The sequence below is a fragment of the Bacidia gigantensis genome (assembly GCF_019456465.1).
Source record: "Bacidia gigantensis strain McMullin 20006 chromosome Unknown contig_255, whole genome shotgun sequence".
In the NCBI taxonomy this organism is placed as follows: Eukaryota; Fungi; Ascomycota; class Lecanoromycetes; order Lecanorales; family Ramalinaceae; genus Bacidia; species Bacidia gigantensis.
Window position 1 is genome coordinate 181,720 of NW_025408605.1, and position 20,921 is coordinate 202,640.

Below are 20,921 nucleotides of genomic sequence, written 5' to 3' on the forward strand. Positions count from 1 at the left end.
AAGAGGCTCAGAATCCGGGGTAAAAGCTGACATCCAAAGCACGAGCCACCTGAAGCAGCCTGACTCGAGAATCCGTGCGGGAAACGCTGTCGGAGTACCCCGCAATCGCCCCCCACCAGACGGTTATGGGTGACTTGGTGAATAGAACTAGGTCTGGCTTTTGATGATGGGGCTAATGCACGTCTATCATTGTGCTATTTGCGACGCTGATAGCATCGAATAATCAATCATCCCTCAACATTCGCTCGCTATTGCTTTGACTTCTTTTTCAGAAGCACATCGCTTACCTGGGCCATTCATGATGCCAGGATGGTGAGAATGAATCCCACCTCTTGTCTCCTCCAAGGACTACAATGGCAGCATCAATGCAGTCTTGAGAGAAGCATCTCTGGAGTTCTACCTCGCATACAGGAGGTGACACGTTATCCCTGGTCAACAAAAGCATACGGCGAAGCACCATGGTGAAAAAGTATCCGGCGTGTCGCCTGATACCACATTTCTCCTATTCAAAAACAGAGGCTTAGAACTATAGCCTTGTGGTACTGCAACTGCCACGAGAGCGGTCAAGCTTAGAGATGGAGGAACAAGAATGGCATTATTCTATATGGTAGACCTCGGTAATGATTATCGTAGATAATGCGCGTTGATTATCGAGATTATGCAAAGCTGGGATTTCAGAGCCAATCAGCTTCCTCCACCATGCTGACTGTTGACAAAATCCTCCGCCTTTAACGGTAACGTTGTTTACTGAACGTCAGCAGAGCACTACCTTGACCAGGCTCCAAATTCCGAAGCAGTCCGTCCACCATTGAGGCATTTTCAATGTGAATTGGGCTCAATTGGACACTAGCTGTGCGACTCAAGTCCTTGGTCTACGTCATGATGTGGCGGCCCATCAGCCATTCCGGGCGCTCCGCCAGGGGAACCAAACGATGGAGCATCACAAGACGCTTCAACACGCCTCAGCCTGCCGATATGGCAACTTTATAAGCATCATTGAAATGTGGAGAAATCCCCACAATATTGACAGTGCTCGATGAATGAGCCCCAGGACCTCCTCATCAACACGCTGCCAGCCAAACGGCTTCCCATCGCTTCTGAGTCCTAGTCGCCGTATCCATCAACCATGGGCATTCTCTCCAGCTTTCGCAAGCCCGCCACATCCGATTCCTCCCTCTCATCCACCGAAAAGGCCACAAAGGGCTCAACTGACCCTGCCTCTCCCCACGACCGGCGCACCTCCTCTCAAGCCTACATCGATACACCCTTCCCGCTTGTAACATGGCGCGTTATCGTCCTCGGCACGCTTGTGTCCATGGGCGGTCTGATATTCGGCTACGATACCGGCCAAATCAGCGGCTTCCTCGAGATGAAAGACTTTCTCAAACGCTTTGGCGAACTGGGTCCTGATCCTAAGAACCCTGGCGGGCCGCCGACATATCAATTCTCTAATGTGAGATCGGGCTTGATAGTGGCGATGCTATCGATTGGGACGCTGGTTGGTGCGTTGATTGCTGCCCCGTTCGCGAATCTGAGGGCGGTTGGGAGAAAATACAGCATCAGTGGGTGGTGCATCGTCTTCTGCATTGGTATGGTGGTCCAAATCAGCGCAGTGGATAAATGGTATCAAGTAATGGCGGGAAGACTTGTTGCAGGCTTGGGAGTGGGTGCGTTGAGCATTCTAGTGCCGCTGTTCCAAAGCGAGAGTGCACCTAGTCACGTAAGGGGGGCGATTGTCTGGTAAGTCCTAAAATTCTTTGTGTGGATCATGCTAATAAGAAGTCAGTTGCTACCAGCTCTTTATCACTCTTGGTATTCTTTTTGCAAACATTGTCAATTACGGTACAGAGCGCATCTACAACACCTCATCATGGCGCATACCGATGGGCATCGGCTATCTTTGGGCCATCATTCTGGGCACAGGTATCCTCTTCCTCCCAGAAACGCCCAAACACAACTTCCGTCTAGGCAAGGTTGAAGAGGCAGAGGATACAATGACTAAGATGCTCGGCGTCGTACCAAATCATCGCAAAGTCCATGTCGAACTGCGCCAGATGAAAGAAGCCATAGAGGCTGAACGAGCAGGCGGGGCGCCAGCATTCTACGAAGTCTTCACCGGCCCACGTATGCTCTATCGCACCACTTTGGGAATCGTTCTCCAGGCCTTCCAACAGCTTACAGGCGCCAACTTCTTCTTCTATTATGGCACCACAATCTTCGTTTCCACAGGCCTCAATAACAGCTTTGAGACTCAAATAATCCTTGGAACCGTGAACGTCGTCTGTACTTTCCCTGGACTCTACTTTGTTGAACGCTTCGGCCGCCGCAACTCTCTCATGGCTGGTGGAGCCTGGATGTGTGGATGTTTCCTCATTTTCGCAAGCATAGGGCACTTCGCACTCGATCAAACTACCCCCACAAACACGCCCAAAGCCGGCACAGCCATGATCGTATTCGCCTGCCTTTTCATCGCTGCATTTGCGAGTACGTGGGGTCCGATGATCTGGACCGTCACGTCTGAGTTATTCCCATCACGGTATAGAGCTCAAGCGATGTCTTTGACGACAGCATCGAATTGGACTTGGAATTTCTTGATTGCATTTTTCACTCCGTTTATTACTAGCGCGATCGATTTCAGGTATGGGTATGTTTTTGCGAGCTGCTGCGCTGCGGCGACAGTAATAGTCTTCTTCTTTTTGTTGGAGGCGCAGGGGAAGACACTGGAGGAAGTAGATGCAATGTATTTGTTGAAGGTCAAGCCGTGGGAGAGTAAGGACTACAAGCCGGATATTGGGATACTACAGGATCGCGATGAGACTTTATGAGCGAGGAAAATATGCTTTTGGAAACGGTGTGCAGGGAAGGGAATTCAGCGTTTTGGGTCGACTGTTTGTGATCGTACTTTGAACCCGTTGGCAGCTACCTACAATGTATATAACGCAATACTTTATAGGAATGTACAAGATAGGTCATTGAACATTCTCAATTGCTTGATGGGATCTTTCCCGGTCCATCCCCGTTGTCTGAGCCATCCGATATACCTCATCAGCGGCTAAGTGCATTTCACGGTAGTGCAGGGGCTAAACTTCGGTATCCGCATATTATCATTTGCCGCCCTCAATGCCGCATCCTCTTACCGTCAGCGCTCATGGCAGCTCACGAGCATTGACTGCAAGTGAACTCCCGAAGACAGCACATACCGCGATGGAGCCGCACAAAAACAGTCGGCAAGAGCAGCATGCTCTTTCAACGCCTTCTCCATTGTCTACAGACCGAATGCGAGAATGGTTCGTGACCGACTGCATGTTGGGGTCATTGGGGCCGGGTTAGGAGGACTCGCTGCTGCAATAGGTATTGCACGAGCAGGACATCAAGTCACAATACTCGAGCAGGCAGCTGTACTCGGAGAGGTGAACAAGCCCTCTCATTTGTGCGTAGTTCAAGCTGATGACAGCGACAGATTGGTGCCGGCATCCAGATCCCCCCAATGCTTCACGAATACTATATCACTATGGCCTGCTTGAAAAGATCGAGGCGGTCGCGGTGCGACCCAAAGCCTTCATGATCCGCTCGTACAGCGATGGAAAAATCCTCAATTACCTAGAAATGTATCGGTACGCGGAAAGGAGATACGGATATCCTTACCTTCACATTCATCGGGCCGATTATCACAGGATACTGGTAGAAGAAGCTACACGACTTGGCGTAGATCTACGGCTAGGCTCATCCGTGACCAGTATCGACTTCGAAGCCTCTAGTGTTCAACTTCGAGGCAAGCCCAGCTTTCACGCAGACCTATTACTCGGCTGTGATGGCCTGAAATCGGTTTGCCGAGAGGCGCTGCTGGGAAGACCTGACCCTCCACTCCTTACGGGTGACCTGGCCTACCGTATTGTTATCAAGGTCGAAGACATGAAACAACATCCGGATCTCAGAGAACTGGTTGAGAAGCCATTCATACACTATTGGTTGGGTCCAAACAGTCACGTAGTCCTCTACCTACTCCAAGGAGGAGACCTTTGCAACATCGTCCTCATCAGCCCAGACAATCTACCCGATCTCGTGAACACAGCGAAGGCAGATGTACAGGAGATGATGGACTTTTTCCAGGACTGGGACCCCAAACTGAGGAAGGTGCTTGGGCTTGTACAAGAAACGACGAAATGGCGGCTGCAAAATAGTGAGGAGATGGACAGTTGGACACATTCTAGCGGCAGATTTGCACTGCTGGGAGATGCATGCCATGCCACTCTGCCATACCTGTACGTTTCCAGTCTTCTACCTTCAAACAATGAATCTGACAGCATCCAGTGCACAAGGCGCGGCCCAGGCAGTCGAAGACGGCGCAGTTATCGGCCGCCTCTTCGAACATATCAAAGAGCGCTCGCAGATTCCTGCCGTTCTCAAGATCTATGAAGAACTTCGCAAGAACCGAACAACATGTGTAGTGCGAGGCAGTACAAGCCTTCGAGATGTCTTCCACATGGAGGACGGTCCAAGGCAACGGGAGCGCGACCAGCAGTTACTCGAGAGCGAACCCTTTGAAGGTTATCCCAATCCGTGGGCTGATCCTGTGTATCAAGCATGGCTATTTGGGTATGATGCTTTCAGGGAGGCTGACGAGGCTTGGGGGACATGGAAGGAGAAGGGGATTGAGAACAGAGAGATGAAAATTAGGCCGAATTTGTGAAAATGCAGTCAAATTTTGGATATGGACTTCGATAGAATGAAACGACAATTGATGAGATATTTGACTCCTCACCGCTGATGGAATCTGGTTGATGCCATGATTCATGGAGGCGTGGGGAGCAGTCTAAAAGCAGAAGGGGAAGTGAATTGATGCCGGCGAATATGATTGGTCAGTCAAAAGCAGCCTTAAGAACGTCATCAGCGTCAAGCACCTCAAAATTTCCCACGCTCCTTGCAATCCCAGCCATGATAAGTCTAGCTGTCTATCGCACGGCGGGGTCGTAGGCCGATGCTACGGCGCTCAAGCCATGCGATACTGAAGGCCAGGACCGCCAATTCCATCCCTACTACTCGGCAGGTTGGCAGAAAAAGTACGTCTCATGCCCCCCGGTCTCCTTCTCCTTCCCTGGCCTCAATCCCGCTTAAACATCTCACAGTGAGCCAACAACCCTCTCCCACCCCCGCCCTCTCAAACCCTTCATCTCGCACCGCCCCTTGCCCCTCCAATGCCTCACCAGACCCCCCACGACAACCCCTCCATTACGCAGACGTCGGCATCAACCTCTCAGACTCCACCTTCCAAGGCATCTACCACGGCAAAAAAGTCCACGAGGACGACACGAAGCAAGTAGTCCAACGCGCGCTAGATGCCGGCTGCAAAAAACTCATGATCACGGGGTCTGACCTGGGGGAGTCGAAGAAAGCTGTTGCACTCGCGGCACAGTACCCAAGTCTATGTTATACCACCGTCGGCGTGCACCCCTGCTCCGCCAAAGCATTTGACGCACATCCCGGGGGCCGGGGAAGCTGATGGAGGAGCTGGAGGATGTGATTACGGGAGCCCGGGTGAGGATGGAGGAAAAGGAAGGGGTGGTAGTGGCGTTTGGCGAGATCGGACTAGATTACGACCGGCTCTATCTCGCGGAGAAAGAGGTGCAGTTGAAATACTTCGAGGCGCAGCTCGATCTGGCCGTGAAGGTGCAATTACCGCTATTTTTGCACATGAGGGCCGCTGCGGAAGATTTTGAACGATTGCTTAAGCCGAGGCTGGAGCGGTTGCCGAAACGGGGACTTGTGCATAGCTTTACGGGTACGAAGACGGAGATGGAGAGCTTGGTGGAGATGGGGTTGGATATTGGGATCAATGGGTGTAGTTTGAAGACGGAGGAGAATTTGGAGGTCGTGAAGGCCGTGCCGTTGGAGAGGCTACAGATTGAGACTGATGGGCCGTGGTGCGAGATGAGACCCAGTCATGCGAGTGCGAGGTGGAAAGTGGGCGGGCCGGAGCTGGTGGGGAGTGTGAAGAAGGAGAAGTGGGAGAGGGGGAAGATGGTGAAGGGACGGAATGAGAGTTGTGCTATTGGGCAGGTTGCGTGGGTCGTTGCGAGGGTTAAGGGGGTGGAGGTGAAAGAGGTAGCGGAAGCTGCGTGGAGGAATTCGATCAGGATGTTTGGGTTGGGGGAGATAGAGAATGGGTGAGGGCAGGGGGAGAGCTGAAGGGGTTCTTACTCGGACTGATCCCGCCAGCATACTACGGCAACCTGACTCCAAATTTCCATCGCTGCCACTTTGACTTCTGGCCTGGACAGTGGCTACTTCAGCCGCCAGCCACCCGAACGACACATGAAGTCAGATCGGCATCAAGGTTTATCGAGTCGCATCGATGACTCTCAATTAGTATATGAAAAGCCATTACCACATCAAAATGTTGCTTCGAAATGCACCCAACTCTGAACGATTCACGACGGCTTCTGGATTCGTGAACGGTAGATTGACGTCTCCTACATTCGACTTCTATATCGATCGAGGAGGATGGAGAAACTTTCATCGGAGATACTTGAGAGAATTATCGCTTTGACTGTGAGGAGCAATGAAGCATTTCACCTGGATGAAGCACTTCCAGAGCAAACACGCCAAAGTTATAAAAAACTCACATTCAGCGACTCTCACAGGGTGCTAGACCCGACTTCTCATGACCACCTACGGGATCTACACTTCATCCGAGGTACTTCAAAGCGCATTCGGAGCCTTGGCCTAGAGTATTTCTTCTCCCAGAAGACCTTCTCTATGACTCCGGCGGCAGCCGAAATGCTTATAAAGGGTCGATTTCCAGGAATGAGTAGGAGCTACCAGGAGACTGCACTCAAATACATCAACTCCATAATTCTCATACTTCCAACTATGTCGAGCCCACTAACAAGCTCGTTCTTGACGCTGCCTCGCCAGCTTGCTAGCTTTTCAAGGCTTGCGCACCTGTCTTTGGTCTTCGGATTGGTAATGACACCCAATAATGTAAAACGTCAGGAGCGCGACCCCGTCTTCAGGAACCACAGGGCTCCTCGAAGTCTCATTAGGGCTCTCGATCCATGCGGTACCTTTTTGACCAAGGTTGACACCAACGTCATCATGTTTGCTAAAAACCTTCCTAGAGTTCACGATATCTACTGGGAGCATTACCATGAACATCTATGGGACTACGTCTATCCGTTACTTAAAATAAAACGAGCTCGTTTCTCGTGTATTACGCCTGCGACTTGCGATACACAATGTCAATCCTCTGAATGATTAGGAAGAAGCATCATGTTATGATCGAGGGTAGGGTGGCTTCAAAGCAAAGCTTGCCGGACACTTTAAAGATTAGCTTTTGGAGCAACCCAATATGATATGGAGGAGGCTGGGCTCGGGGCTCGACCGAGCTGATATGTTGATCAGAAAATTATGCCGCGAATCTGAAGGCGGAAATGACGAATGAGTGAGTGTATTGATTGATAGGATATTAGGATATCTGTCCTTTAAATGTCAACCATATTTCGATAAGTGTGATCAGTGTTGTAACGAGATTCGTTCGCGTCGATCAGGTCTAATGGCATCAATCAGTCTACTTGTCCCAGCTCAGTCAGTACCCGGTCCTTGTCAATTCATCATTTGATATTGCCAAGATATGCTGACTCAGCATATATCAATCTCCAGAGCCAATCAAGTTGTACCCTTTGAGCAGCGGATTCGATTAAACGGTTCTCAATCGTGATTCTAGAAGCTCAATGCGTCTGGTCTTATTCAAATGTACAAGTAAAATCTACTAAACATTCCCATCATGCGTTTGTAGAAAGAACACTGGGCTGGGTACCTCGATTTTATTGAAAGCCACGTTCTCAGTTGCCGCAACAGCGACCAAATAGATCAAATGAATACCATGGAGACTACTCTACCTCTCACCGATACGACAGACTGGCACGGCATTTTGACAGCCGCCGATCCCTTGCCCGTCCTACCAACATACCAAGACACCATCCTCGACATCCCTCCCATCTCAACACGAGCCGGTCTCTACGTCTACCTCTCTTCTATGTTGTCTCCGCCACCAACTTTCTCGAATGCCAGAATCATTCAGTATCTCCAGACACGATATCATCCGCCGATAGACGATGTCCAATCTGAAATTGTTCAGCAGCAAGCGACTGACCTGATCCTCACGTCTTTCTTGGTGCTGGCAAATTCTTTATCTACGAGTGTTCCTGATCGGACACGGATCTTAGTTCGGAACTTTATCGTGAACAAATTGCCTGTATTTCTACATGGACAGTATTTCAATCTCCTACCGCCGCCTTTGACGATTGAAACTTGTATTCGCCAAGCACTAGCGCAGCTACCTTCAGACTCGCTGTCAGCGCAGACAAGGGTGTGTTTCTTTTTATACTAAGCACATTCCATGTTTTGCTTACTTTCTACTCCCTTCTTACTCTCTTCCATTCTTCCGGTCCCTCTTTATTCGCTCATTCTATTGAGAGCAATCTTGAGTTCGGTCGAAAGCATAAAATCAAGGAACATCTTTTGCTTACTGATGCTCAGGCGTCCTTCTCCTTAGATGACGCACGTCAGGAATTTATCTACTCCGCCGCTCTACACAATCTAATACCCGAGGCATCTATCCAGGATATCCTCAACGATGTGTCGTTCCTTGATCTCCCAACGACCCGTTACACGTCTGAGAATATTGTTGCACAGATTGCGACCTCTTCGACTGACTTAAATCAACTGGATGCCCTTGTCATCGAAATGGAAGATTTCAAAGGGAATTCCGGCGCCATAGCTGAGGCGCTTGGGGACGTGATCCGAGGTTGTTGCGATAAGGGCGATACGATGGGCCTACGAAGTGTTTGCGTCAGTCTAGCGAAGCGAGTGGGAAGTGTAGATGTGCTTATATTGTTCAATCCTGAGACTGACGGACAAGATGGTAAACCAGGGATTCTTTCAAAACTCTGCACTTTGCTCGACAACTGGCCCGTAGGTGATGCAGAGGGTGGGGAGCAGCACCCTGTGTATGATGAGTTCGGCGCTGTTCTTCTCTTCATCAATGCCGTACGGGCGCGCTATCTTCTCTCTTCCTTGACTTCAGATCCAGTAATCCTCCAGAACAGCAACGACGAAGACTCTTTCCTTTCGAAATACTTCAAGACCTCTTCCGTCTCCAAATCTCCGGACTCACTCTCACCTCACGAGTCGGAGATCCTTTCCTCCTGGCTCAAATCTCTCTATGAAACGGAAGGTATTTCAGACGAATTGATGTCCGCTTGCGCACCTTCTGAGTTTCACCTCCTCATCGCCACTCTCTTAGACCAGTCCATCAAAGCCGTCCATGCCAGGATCATTACTCTCGATACACTTAAAGGTGGTTTCGAGTATCTCCTCGAGCCCTTCCTCCTACCAAGCCTGATCGTCGGCTTCAAGTGGTTTGCAGACACCATGTGGGCAATGCAAGAAGGAAACCCAATGATAGATGTCACAATGCAAGCACTCATTGCTCTCCTCAAACCAGCGCGTCTGTCAAAAGAGTCGGAGAGCATCCACGCTACTGTCGTCCGCATTGTAGCGAAGCGATTAGAATCTTCCCTCATCTACCTCACCCGCCAATTTCCCCCTCGTGGAGACATAAGGTCCCTCCTGAGCATCCTCTCCCCCTACACGAATGACAACGTACTCAAATTTCTATCTCGGGACCTGAACTCCTGGACCGCTTACCCCAGAGACGCACTTCGAGGGTCCCTGAAGTTTATGATCCAGAATCTGATCTTGTGGACGAATGACTCGGCAAACAATTTGACCCCAACGCCCTTCCATTTCCATAAATTACAGACTTGCATCCAAGTTCTCGGCGCTTACAAGACCCTCGATGCCCTTATCGATGAAGTCCAGAACGCCGATCCCAACCTGCAGGAGGTAGCACTAGATGTCGTTGCCACGCTCATCCTTGCGGAAAGGCATAAAACTTCTTCTTCAGGACAGGCAAACAGCGGGACAAATAGAATCCCTATGAATTTAGGCAATCTCTTGGTGATGCGGTATGATGGTGCGGAGGAACTGGCGAAGACGGATGATGCTAGAGCTAGTACGATAGTGAGGTTGTACAAGCGCGTGCAGACGTATGACGGGCAGCAGGTGGCGATGCAGATTGCTCCACAGGGAGTTGCATTGGGAACGAATGGCAATGCTGGGGGGATGGAAAGGCATGAGATCGATGACGTGCTGGCGGAGGCAGAGGTGCAGAATGCAGCTGCGCAGGGATTCTTGAGTGGAGAGGTCCAGGCGGGGGATTTGATGGGTATGGTATGAGTATTGGAATCGTTATTTTGAGCATGAACAGAGGACTGGGAATGCTGCTGATTTGATGAATGAATTTTTGGACGATGGAAGACATCGGGACGAGGTCAAGAGGTATTGCCACGCCTGTATCAATGCAGCCAGCAGGCTGAATGGAGTTTATGAGCAGAAAAGTCAAAATAAAGTCGCACCATGGTTGATTTGTATTCTGAATGTAGCTCATCCACAGCAACACAATGTTTATTTTGGCTCTGCTTTTTCCCTGATCAGAGGACTCGATATAGCAGATTTGATCTTCTCTGCTGACGAAATCGTACATGTTTGCAAAATTCATCCCTCCCCCTCCCCACCATTATTAAGACAACAAAATATCCCAAATACTATGGGAATTCAACATCTTGGTCGAAGAACCTGCTGACTCTGCTCTAAACCACTTGGCAATTGCCCACATCTCAGGTGAGCAGAAAGCTATGATTGAGATAAAGCCTCCCAGGTGAGCCCTTCGCGGCCAGCTCCTTGCTCAGAGAGCCAGCTACGACGGCGCATTGAGCTGAGAATCGGATACTCGCAGTATTCGTGCGTCAGAGGCCGGACGTATAAGCAATCCGTCCACGGTTAGGGAGTACGATGTTCCCGCACGAAGCTGAGCTCGTTGCTCTACCCTCGTACTCGCTGACTGCACCTCGCCCCGGAGGAAACGATGAAATCGGAGAACATAACGATTGAGCGTCCTCGATCACCGCACCCTCGTATCCATGGCCAACCGATCCCCAACATCCAACTCCACCACCCCCTTCAGAGTCTCCTTCAAACCAAGTAACTCAGTCATTCCCCTATTCATGATCTCGACCTTCGAGCCATCCTGCACTCTGAGCATCGCTTGCACGACATACGCGCCGGAAGAATCTAACAGCCTGCTCCCATCTCCCTCTTTCCGAATGTCGAGCAATCCATTACGGTCGCTTGTCGCAGCTGGAATAGTAGCTCGATAGAGCAATATAGAAGTATTTTGATGTGTGAAGCGGTGGCCAGTGATGTAGTAGGCTGTCACAAAGCTATCAACCTCCCCATTAGCCAAGCCCATGCTGGAATTGGGTATAGCAGGATCGGTATCGCCCACCTATAATCCATCGCTTCCATAAACCCCACCGGATCGCCCGACGTGATGGGTATATCCGCCATCAATCTCGCCGTCACAGGTCGCTGCCTCACAACCTCCGGCACGTCACGGAATTGGATCGTCCATTTCGCTGCCCCTACGCTTTTCTCCTCCCCCTCCCCCTCATCAGCGTTGCCTGGACCATTCTATCTTCATCTCTTAGCCTGCACAATCTTCCAACGTAGATGCTAACGCACCATCATCCCGCCTGCCCCGCCTGCCCCACCTGCCCTCTCCCCCACTACGCGTAGATAAAACGCGTCCCCGCTCGCCGCGGCATTTAGTTGCTTCAACCCCTTCGCTCCCGCCCCGACTTGCGTATTCTGCGCGCCGGGTGTAGGTCCGCCGCTGCGGTTGGGCTTGAATAGGAGGTGTTTTTCGAGGATGGGGACCGGCTGCATGCCGGAGATGCCGGCGAGGATGTTGAGGAGTTGGTCGTGCCGGGGGGAGGGGGCTTGGGTGAGGAGGAGGAGCTCGTGCATAGTAGCGGTGAAGGGGGAGCTGGAGAGGAGTGGGATGGGTCTAGAGGGTTTGAGGAGGCATGAGGGGCGGTGGAAGTGATTCGAGGTGGAGGGTGATTGTTCAGTAATTCTGGATGGTCGAGGTCAGGCTACCCCGGACGCGGATGCCGAAAAAAGCCTTAGGGGCAGGTTTAGGCGACTACGATAGGGCTCACGCGCCCGAAGCCCCTCCGAAGTTCCGGCGATTGCTGGAAAGAGATAGTTCTAGCTTGCATTTCGCTCAAGTCAGACTGCAAGATTGATCGTGAGTCTACCTTTTCAACAGTCGTACGAATGATATGGTATTTGCTTGGTGAACGTCTCTAGTACGTGATTGAAATGAGTCTGATCGAAGGCATTCGCCATGATGCCTGTGCTCGAGACCGCAAGCAGCGACCACTTTTCAAGGCCTTACATATCACTGAGTAGACCCTTGCCCGTCAAGTCAGCATGCCAACAATGCAGATTAAAACACCAGAAATGTGACGGTGGTCGTCCTGTCTGTTCTCGTTGTGATGTAGAGAGAAAGCCTTGCAACTACCCTCCCTCGAGGCGAGGAAAAAGCTACGCGCATTTGCATTCAAATCAAGTAAAGCAGGGCGCCCATGCGGAGCCAGGTGAGAATGCCTCTGACCATAGGCGTATAGAGTCTACAAGTCAGTGTCAAATCTCACTGGCCTTCATTATACTCAGGGTTCAATAGCATCGCTGTCCCAACCAAATTCAAATGTCACTGTAGAAACGCAGGCGATAGACGAACGCGACTTCTCTACTCTTTTAACAAATCTTGGGGATGAAACTCCAATGATGTGGCTCCAAAACTTGGACGTGCAAACGTTGAGCTGCACACCTTACTCAATTCTCAGCGATGAGCAGCATAGAGCAACGCCAATAGACTCTCTTTACCTTTCTGCTTTCTATGCGTCTTTTTGGCCTTCACATCCCTTTCTACCTCCTCTCAAAGATTTTAAGCAGCACTTGAAACAGGTGGATGGTGCGGACCTTGCGGCGACGATCAATTACATTGGATCACTCTATGTGGCATCTCAACAGAGGAGCCAGAAAGGTCGTCTGATGCCGCAGCCACCAGGAGAGTATTCGCACAATGCTTTTACGGTACAGAACTTACTTTTACTCGCAATCACGTACCATATGCAAGGGTCTTCCGAGGAAGCTCAAGATACGTTGTCTACTGCAACCCGCATTGCCATCAGGCTAGGCCTTAATCAGCAGACGTTCAGCGCAGCTGCAGGGAACAATGTGACCGGAGAAAGCTGGCGAAGAACCTGGTGGGAACTCTACGTACTCAACATTCTCTTTGCAGCATTAAACCAATCGCATTGTCATGGTCTTGAGGGCGTGGAGACGGATGTCCCAATGCCTTGTGAGGAGCATATGTATCGTGAATTCGAGGTGAGAATAAGTACTTTGGTATTCTATCTTTCAAGTGTCACGCTGAATGCTCTCAGAAATTCCCAATTGGGCAATCCCTGGCAGATTTCCAAGATAGCCTCTTGTCATCACAGCAAGGATTGACTTTCTCATCTTTTACCTACCGCATTGCTGCTGCTAGAGCACTGAACCAGATCATTGGGGCATCCACTGCTGCCACCGAAGGCTCAGTTGCACCTTATCAAGCAGCAGAATTGGCGCTGGAAACCCTCAGGCTACGTATGGGTTCCCCCTTGCAGAGCATTATAGATCCATGTGACTTCTCGATTAACGAAATGCTCTTTCAAGCACAAATGCTTGTCCAAGCGTAAGGTGATCCCCTCACATCTGAATGTCGACTTACATAATCAGGGGCACTATCTTCTTGCACAAACCACGCTCTGGCCTCGAAGCCTATGAAAATACGCAGAAGATCACATGCGCCCCTGAAAGCTCTTTACTCTGTTCTGATATCACCCTTCATCATACGAAGAAATGTGTGGATGCTGCAGATGAGCTTTGCAAGATGGTCAGTGTATCAGGAGAGATCTCATCACGGACGCCTTTGTTCGTGTGTGCAATGGCCCTACAATCTCTTGTACATCTAGGAGCCTACAATATCTTGCAATGGAGCCAAAAGAGGCCCATACTCTCTCAACAAGTGCAGCTCAGTGTAAGTGGTTTACAAAGGCTTGGCCAAACATGGATCACCGCCCAGAATGTCGGGGATCAGGTGTCTGCAGTTGCAAGAGCTGTTCTAAATTGCAATCCTGACTTGAGCCACAATGTTACTTTTCCATCAGATGATACTCCTCTACAACAGTTACAAGATTCAGACAGCCTACTGCGTACTATGGATACTCCGAATAGCGTGGAGAATCTGTCAGAGCAAATACGACTGGATGACTATCTTGACCCGCACGTACTTTGATGCAATATATATACACAAAGGAAGTCTCGGGGTGTGAACTCGATCCTCAAAAGTCATCCTCCTAGCCATTGGTTGTCTCCTTGGTGGCCACAGTCCAAAATTGCTGATTCCTAAATCCGCGGGTTTGCCTGCTTTGAGCTCACAGCAGCAACCAAGGGCATGAGAAGGCCATGACAATAAATGAGGGTCGCAAGACTTTGCCTCAAGAAACATGGAAATTTGCAACGACTACGCCTGGACAATACTAAGTCTTGCGAGCGGCGCAGCAACGTTTTGACTGTATGACGCTAACCCGATCAAGCAATCGGCGAATGCAAACATTCCACGACTCATCTCAAAATTTTCACTCTTTAATGAGTCAACTCAAGCATTATCAGTGCCCTACACGATCATCCCCAAAGCTCGTCTTCAAGATTGTGTGCAGCGACCATTACGATTTCTGCCATCCATCTAATTGGCCCCGCTGTGACCAAGCCAGCACGTCTCCGACTTTCTGCGGGCAAGGCTTGCGACAATTTAAGAAACATTAACACTCACAGGTAGCTCGTGCTTGAATCTTTTTGATTCAGGTTCACCTTGGCAAAGATCATGTCGGAGCCACCAAGCCCAGGTGAGGATCCAGAGAAAGGTGGGATAGCAGAGCAATTACACAACTCCACAATCAAAAAACTTACTTGGGATAACGTCACCGTCACCGTAAAAGATCGTAAAACCGGGGACCCCAAAAATCTTCTTGAAAATGTCGGCGGAAATGTCAGTGCGGGGGAAGTTCTCGCCCTCATGGGCCCCTCCGGTTCAGGTAAAACAACTTTGCTCAACTTACTGGCCCGTCGGACTCCCAAAACTATGAGGCACACTGGCAATGTGCTTACAGATGGGATCTCGCTGTCCCAGACAGGTTTTCAAGAAGCCAACTCATTCGTCGAGCAAGGAGATGCCCTGATTGGATCATTGACTGTCCGTGAAACGGTGGATTTCTCTGCTCGCCTTTCAATGGACAGGTCAGTGCAATATCGACAGCGACTTTCGCGGGTGGACGAGCTACTACGATCTTTTGGGTTGACTGAGCAGGCTCATGCTCTAATCGGCACGCCCTTGCGCAGCGGTATCAGTGGAGGCCAAAAACGCCGGACTAGTGTAGCTGCGCAACTGGTTACAGATCCGAAGATCTTGTTTTTGGATGAGCCCACCAGTGGTCTTGATTCAGCGGCGAGCTTTGAAGTCATCTCATACTTAAAGGATACAGCGAGACGATACAATCTTCTTGTCATCGTGAGCATCCACCAGCCGTCGTCCTCAACATTTCAGCTATTCGACAAGCTGCTGCTCCTATCCCAGGGCAAGATGTGCTATTTTGGCAGCATACCCGAGCTCGCCCCTTACTTCGCCTCCATCGGCATCTCAATACCTTCAAACACCAATCCTGCCGAATATCTTCTCGAACTGATCAACCTCGACTTCTCCAGAGATCCTGCCGCAACTGAAAAGCTGCTCGAGAACATTTACGCTGCCTGCAAAACGCAGAAGAACCCAGAAAGTATTGCTGATCCGTCCTCCAACACCTCCTCCCTCTCCGTCGCTTCATCTGCCAAACCCTCCACACTATCTACAGTCCTCACCCTCCTCCACCGCCTCTACATCAAATCCTACCGCGACGTCATTGCCTATGGCGTCCGCCTCGCCATGTACACCGGCCTCGCCATCATGATGGGCACCGTCTGGCTACGCCTCCCCGCCACTCAATCCTCCATCCAGCCCTTCACAAACGCAATCTTCTTCGGCTCGGCTTTCATGTCTTTCATGGCTGTCGCCTATGTTCCCGCTTTCCTCGAAGATCGCGCTACATTCGCCAAAGATAGGGCGAATGGCCTTTATGGCGCTTTCAGCTTCAATGTTGCGAATTTCTTGATCGGGTTGCCATACTTGTTCATCTTCTCCATCGTCTTCTCTGTAATAGTATACTGGTTGGTGAATCTGAAGCCGGAAGGGGGCGCGTTCATGAGATGGGTGATGTGGGTGTTCTTGGATCTCGTGGCTGCGGAGAGCTTGGTCGTTTTGGTCTCGAGCTTATTTCCTATCTTCGTGGTTGCGTTGGCGATAGTGGCATTTGCAAATGGGTTGTGGATGTCGGTTGGGGGGTTCTTGGTCAGTCCGACGGTGTTGAATGTGTTTTGGAGGTATGTTTTTCATTACATTGATTATCAGGCGTATGTGTTTCAAGGGATGATGGTGAATGAGTTTGCGGGTCGCTCGTATACTTGTGGGGATGGGTGTAGGTGTATGTATGATTCGCCGCTGAAGGACCAGTGTAAGATTGATGGGAAGGCGGTGCTCAAGGTCTATGGGTATAGGGATGGGAGGACGGGCAAGTGGGTGGGTATCCTGGTGGGCATTATTGCTGTGTATCGGCTTTTGGGATTCTTGGCTTTGCACTTCCGAAAATGAGAAGTTCCAGTTGTAATGACAAGGGAAAAACATATCATAAAACGGGAGCGGTTTGTATCTTTGAGAGGAGGCTTCTGCTACGTGAGCGGATGGGCTCTCTTGGACTAGACGAATACCAATTGGATCTGCAAGATTGAAAATTTCTCATGAAATATTTGTCAAGCACAAGCTCTTATGAACATGTTGTCAAGGCTTGTTTCTGCGATTCGTAGCATGAGGCCTATTTTCTGCACCATTCCTGTTCACCCATAGGTCCCAATCAGAGGTTTCCTCCAGGCTAACCCACGGTTATGTCCTCATCTCCCGTCCATCCTCCCCAGCCCCGGCCAATTCTTGTGTACAAACCCCTCAACTCCCTCTACCCACATCCCAACTTCTCACGCACCACCCCACCCGACCCTCACCCCCCGCGCCCCCATCTCCACCGCCTCAATCTCCTCCTCACTCCACGTCATGCGTCCAAATCTCGCCGGCAACTCACTCCTGTCAAACACCTGGTTCGCACCGGGTTGTATACTGCCTAATTCATGGCCGGAGTGTCCGCCTATGGCTCCTCTTCCGCCTCTTCCACCCCCTCCAGCCCCTCCTGCATCTCCACTAGAGGAGGAAGACGAAGAATTAGGGGCGGTGTCGGAGGAGGAAGGGGAAGGAGCTTTCCCATACCCCCCAACGGCCCGTGCTGCACCGCTTTTATCCGATAATTGACGAAGGAGTCGGGGAGGGAGTGGGTTGGTGATTCGGGGTGAGGGCGTGGGAGATCGGAGGAGGAGGAGGTGGTGGATTGTGGAGGAGGGGTGTTGTGGGCGCGGGGACCGAGGAATTTTATCAGTGGTGTTCGGGCTGATGGTTTGCGGGCCAGGAGGGAGGTGGAGGATGTGAAGAGGCGGTGGGGCGAGAGGTGGAAGAGGGAGGTAGGCGAGAGGGCGAGGAGGCGGTGGCGTGTTGTGCGCATTGTTGAGGTTGGGGAGGGGATGTGGTTGTGAGGGAGGTGAGGTGTGCTGATGGGATGGATGGATGGGATGAGAGCTTGGGCGTATTGGGCTAGGCGCGGGTCCCGGCGCCTACTTGGGCTTATAGGGCTGAACATACCCTAGAGCCCTGACATTCGGGGGCTGAATGGTCGTCTTTATCTCTTCGAAGACGAGCTTTGTGAGTGCTTTCCCCCAATACGTTCTGATGTCAGGATGTACAGAGGGGAACTTTATTTGGTCTGTTCGTGCCTCAGTAGCCTTCTCTGCAACGTTACGCTATGGTCTGAGCATGATATGCAGGCAATGCAAGTTTCATTGTTGAAAGCAAAGAGTCTATCCAAGATCCTCAGGCAAAGTCACAGGGTTTATTGCTTAGGTTTCTCCAGTAACAATTCGTTAAGTGAGAAGACTCAATTGCCAATCAGGAGCGATGTTGCAGCCTCAGCAACCAGACTTGATAGACGCAAAAGCCTGCGGCAGTGCGGTGGCGAATCTACAAAGGCAAATCATTCTTCATTCTTTTGTCTTAACTTATGGATTTTAGATAAGCCGCTAAATGAAAAGCCTAACTCGCCAATGAGAAGCCTCGTTGCAGCCTTGAAAACTAATCTTATTAAAGTAACATAACTGATTTGCTATTCAGAAGCTCTATTGCAGGGGCTTACTCTCAGTCTGTATTTGATGCAAAGCCTAAGTCACTAATCAGGAGTATTGCTGCAGCCCCTAGAACGAGGATCTATATCATCAGAGGTCCGATCGCTGATTTGAAGTATTCTTGCAGCCTTTAGGTACTATCTCTATAAAGTTCGTAGGTTATATTGCTAATTTGAAGCACTCTTGCAGCCTTTAGGTACTACCTCTATAAAGTGCGAAGGTTATATGGCTAATTGGAAGCGTATTTGCAGACTCTGAAGTAACCTCAATCTAATAAGCAGACTGAACAGCTAATGAGAAATGATGCCGCAGCCTCTAAGGTCTCTCTTCATTAACTGAAGAGACTGGTTCGCAGGCAATGCAAGTTTCATTTATCCATCAAAAAAGCAACTAGTCTATCTTTCTGACATCAAATCATAAAAAGTCATGTTCATCAGTGTATGCATAATCCGCAAGCCAAGCCTAAGTTCAATCCACGCACGTTTCGCAGACACTTTGCAGGCTTTTAGAAGTCGATTTAATTGCCTTCAAAGCTTCTCCTCCTAATTGTTGCGTCGGCGTTCTCGTCGAGTTTGGTTGTACCCGTCGTTATAAAGCCTTGCCCTCCTCCTATCTTCCGCGGACCCACTCACTGGTACGTCCTCAAAACGCCTCGGGGGCCTAGGCTCAGACGGTATATCATCCCGGGGAGGTCGTGGGGCCGCCGGACGGAGGTTACTATGACGACGTTGATGATCAACGCTTTCGGTGAGTCTATTCCCGCAACGGATTGCTTCATCGATCTGGGATCTGGTCATGGGCCGCTGTCTGCCGTCGGGGTCAAAACCCCTCGTAGGCCTAGGTCCAGACGGTATATCATCCCGGGGAGGTCGTGGGGCCGCCGGACGGAGGTTACTATGACGACGTTGATGATCAACGCTTTCGGTGAGTCTCCTGTCGAAACGCTCTACAGTCTCGATCTGGACTCTGGACATGGGTCGTTGTCGGTCTTGTTGATAGTCTGAGCGAGGTACAGGAGGACTATCGCGACGCCTTCGGGGAGGAGGTTGCCCATGTGGAGGGTATAGATAGTCCTGTTCTAATGTAGAGGGTTGATGTCCCGAGTGGGAGAGACGATGTTCTGAGGGGGAGGAACGATGTCCTGAGGGAGAAGAACGATGTCCTGAGGGAGAAGAACGATGTCCTGAGGGGGAGGGTCCATGTTGTGACGAAGAAGATCGATGGCTTGGTCTCGAGGAATGCGATCTATGACTCCGATCGGAGGGAGAATGCCGGGATTCGCGTCGTGGAGAGTAAGGGGATAGGAAGTCCGGATCTTGTGAGTCTCGACGACGTGCTGCAAAAGGTGAGACATGAGCAGGTATCCCTGGCGAATCTTCTAATGTCGTGCCTCGGACACCATGTGAGAGAAACTCTTCATATCCAGCACTAGGAGACCTGGATTGATACTCGCTATAATGTTCACCGGGCCTCCGATTGCCTGACATGTCTGTAGAAGCATACGGCAAGTATGCTTGGGTTGTTGGTAGATTTCGAAAGAAGAGGTGATTTTTGAAAATGAAAGAAAGCAGGAACGAAGGCTGATTATATATAGACGAGACTCAACACGAATTGGTAGTCGTACATTGGTGTGTCGTACGAGTCGCCATGACACTGTGTCACTTGAGCTCCTATGGGCCCTTTTTCGGCTGCAGAGCCGAAACACCAACCGGTGACACAAAGAATGTTGGGAGACGTGGGCTGCAGCATCCATTGGCACTGGAGTCTTGAGGCATCCTGCAAAGTCGGTGTAGGTGCTTGTGACACTTACGCCGAGTAACACATGAAGACCTGGCAGGGTCTTACAACACGGCTTTGTGCTACGACCGGTTGCACAATGGCTTTCTGACGTGAAAAGCCTACAAATGTTGTCTCTGGAGACCACTGCAAGATATACACGCTGTCCAAGTGTCGAGCACTAGTCTCAAAACGGGTCCACGACACGATGCAGTGCCTGGTAACATAGCAGTATCACGTAAAGACACCATGTTTTGCGTGATTTATCAATGTCTACGGTTTCTTTGTGATGATAGTAGGGGTTGAAGCTCATTGTTCAACACTGCAAGTCTTAAAAGGGGCTCCGCGCTAAGGATTGTGCGCTTAATGTGCCCCTTTTCCCGTAAGCGAGTGTCAATAAAACCAGCTTCTCGATCGCGTGCAAGAGGTGCTTGTCGCATTAAGACCATGTTAGGTGTGAGAGACCTATATCAATGCTAATGTCCAATTCTATACTAGGCTTTAAGTGAGTGCCAAATTCATAATAAGCGTAGGATGCTAAATTCGTGCAGAATCTCTTGCCTTCTACAAGCTGGCGCAGAGACATCAAAGGTTAATGCAGCGGCTGCTTGAAAGAACAAGGTCATCTGTCTAGAAATATTCGTGCGGAGTTGCCTTCAATGAGTTCTAATTACGAGTAGATTGGTCATTCTTCTCGGGGACCAGTGTAGCCAAACCACTTGGAATTGTGCCTTGGTCCATATCGTTTACCGAATAATCGATTCAAA

The 20,921-nt window shown here is 50.3% G+C and overlaps 8 protein-coding genes across 8 annotated transcripts; 7 read left to right on the forward strand and 1 right to left on the reverse strand.

Moving 5' to 3' along the window:
* Positions 1 to 1,126: 1,126 nt before the first annotated feature.
* On the forward strand, positions 1,127 to 2,825 carry KY384_006796 (uncharacterized protein; the record flags this gene model as incomplete). The annotated part of the gene is made up of 2 exons (XM_044815289.1): positions 1,127 to 1,740; positions 1,787 to 2,825. The coding sequence occupies 2 exons, from the start codon at positions 1,127 to 1,129 to the stop codon at positions 2,823 to 2,825; spliced, it is 1,653 nt and encodes a 550-aa protein (XP_044667163.1).
* A 459-nt stretch (positions 2,826 to 3,284) lies between these two features.
* Positions 3,285 to 4,690, forward strand: KY384_006797 (uncharacterized protein; the record flags this gene model as incomplete). Its single annotated transcript, XM_044815290.1, has 3 exons — positions 3,285 to 3,410; positions 3,439 to 4,262; positions 4,312 to 4,690. 3 exons carry the CDS (start codon positions 3,285 to 3,287, stop codon positions 4,688 to 4,690), a joined length of 1,329 nt encoding a protein of 442 aa, XP_044667164.1.
* An 851-nt stretch (positions 4,691 to 5,541) lies between these two features.
* On the forward strand, positions 5,542 to 6,168 carry KY384_006798 (uncharacterized protein; the record flags this gene model as incomplete). The annotated part of the gene is made up of 1 exon (XM_044815291.1): positions 5,542 to 6,168. The coding sequence occupies one exon, from the start codon at positions 5,542 to 5,544 to the stop codon at positions 6,166 to 6,168; it is 627 nt and encodes a 208-aa protein (XP_044667165.1).
* A 1,705-nt stretch (positions 6,169 to 7,873) lies between these two features.
* KY384_006799 (uncharacterized protein) lies at positions 7,874 to 10,299 on the forward strand (the record flags this gene model as incomplete). Its single annotated transcript, XM_044815292.1, has 2 exons — positions 7,874 to 8,368; positions 8,539 to 10,299. 2 exons carry the CDS (start codon positions 7,874 to 7,876, stop codon positions 10,297 to 10,299), a joined length of 2,256 nt encoding a protein of 751 aa, XP_044667166.1.
* A 724-nt stretch (positions 10,300 to 11,023) lies between these two features.
* On the reverse strand, positions 11,024 to 11,928 carry KY384_006800 (uncharacterized protein; the record flags this gene model as incomplete). Its single annotated transcript, XM_044815293.1, has 3 exons — positions 11,024 to 11,372; positions 11,408 to 11,592; positions 11,644 to 11,928. The coding sequence occupies 3 exons, from the start codon at positions 11,926 to 11,928 to the stop codon at positions 11,024 to 11,026; spliced, it is 819 nt and encodes a 272-aa protein (XP_044667167.1).
* Positions 11,929 to 12,753: 825 nt separating this feature from the next.
* Positions 12,754 to 14,308, forward strand: KY384_006801 (uncharacterized protein; the record flags this gene model as incomplete). Its single annotated transcript, XM_044815294.1, has 3 exons — positions 12,754 to 13,359; positions 13,416 to 13,705; positions 13,750 to 14,308. 3 exons carry the CDS (start codon positions 12,754 to 12,756, stop codon positions 14,306 to 14,308), a joined length of 1,455 nt encoding a protein of 484 aa, XP_044667168.1.
* Positions 14,309 to 14,896: 588 nt separating this feature from the next.
* KY384_006802 (uncharacterized protein) lies at positions 14,897 to 16,753 on the forward strand (the record flags this gene model as incomplete). Its single annotated transcript, XM_044815295.1, has 1 exon — positions 14,897 to 16,753. One exon carries the CDS (start codon positions 14,897 to 14,899, stop codon positions 16,751 to 16,753), a length of 1,857 nt encoding a protein of 618 aa, XP_044667169.1.
* Positions 16,754 to 19,097: 2,344 nt separating this feature from the next.
* On the forward strand, positions 19,098 to 19,723 carry KY384_006803 (uncharacterized protein; the record flags this gene model as incomplete). Its single annotated transcript, XM_044815296.1, has 2 exons — positions 19,098 to 19,376; positions 19,466 to 19,723. Coding segments are annotated over 2 exons (537 nt in total), but the record flags the coding sequence as incomplete, so codon positions are not given.
* Between the last annotated feature and the right edge of the window lie 1,198 nt (positions 19,724 to 20,921).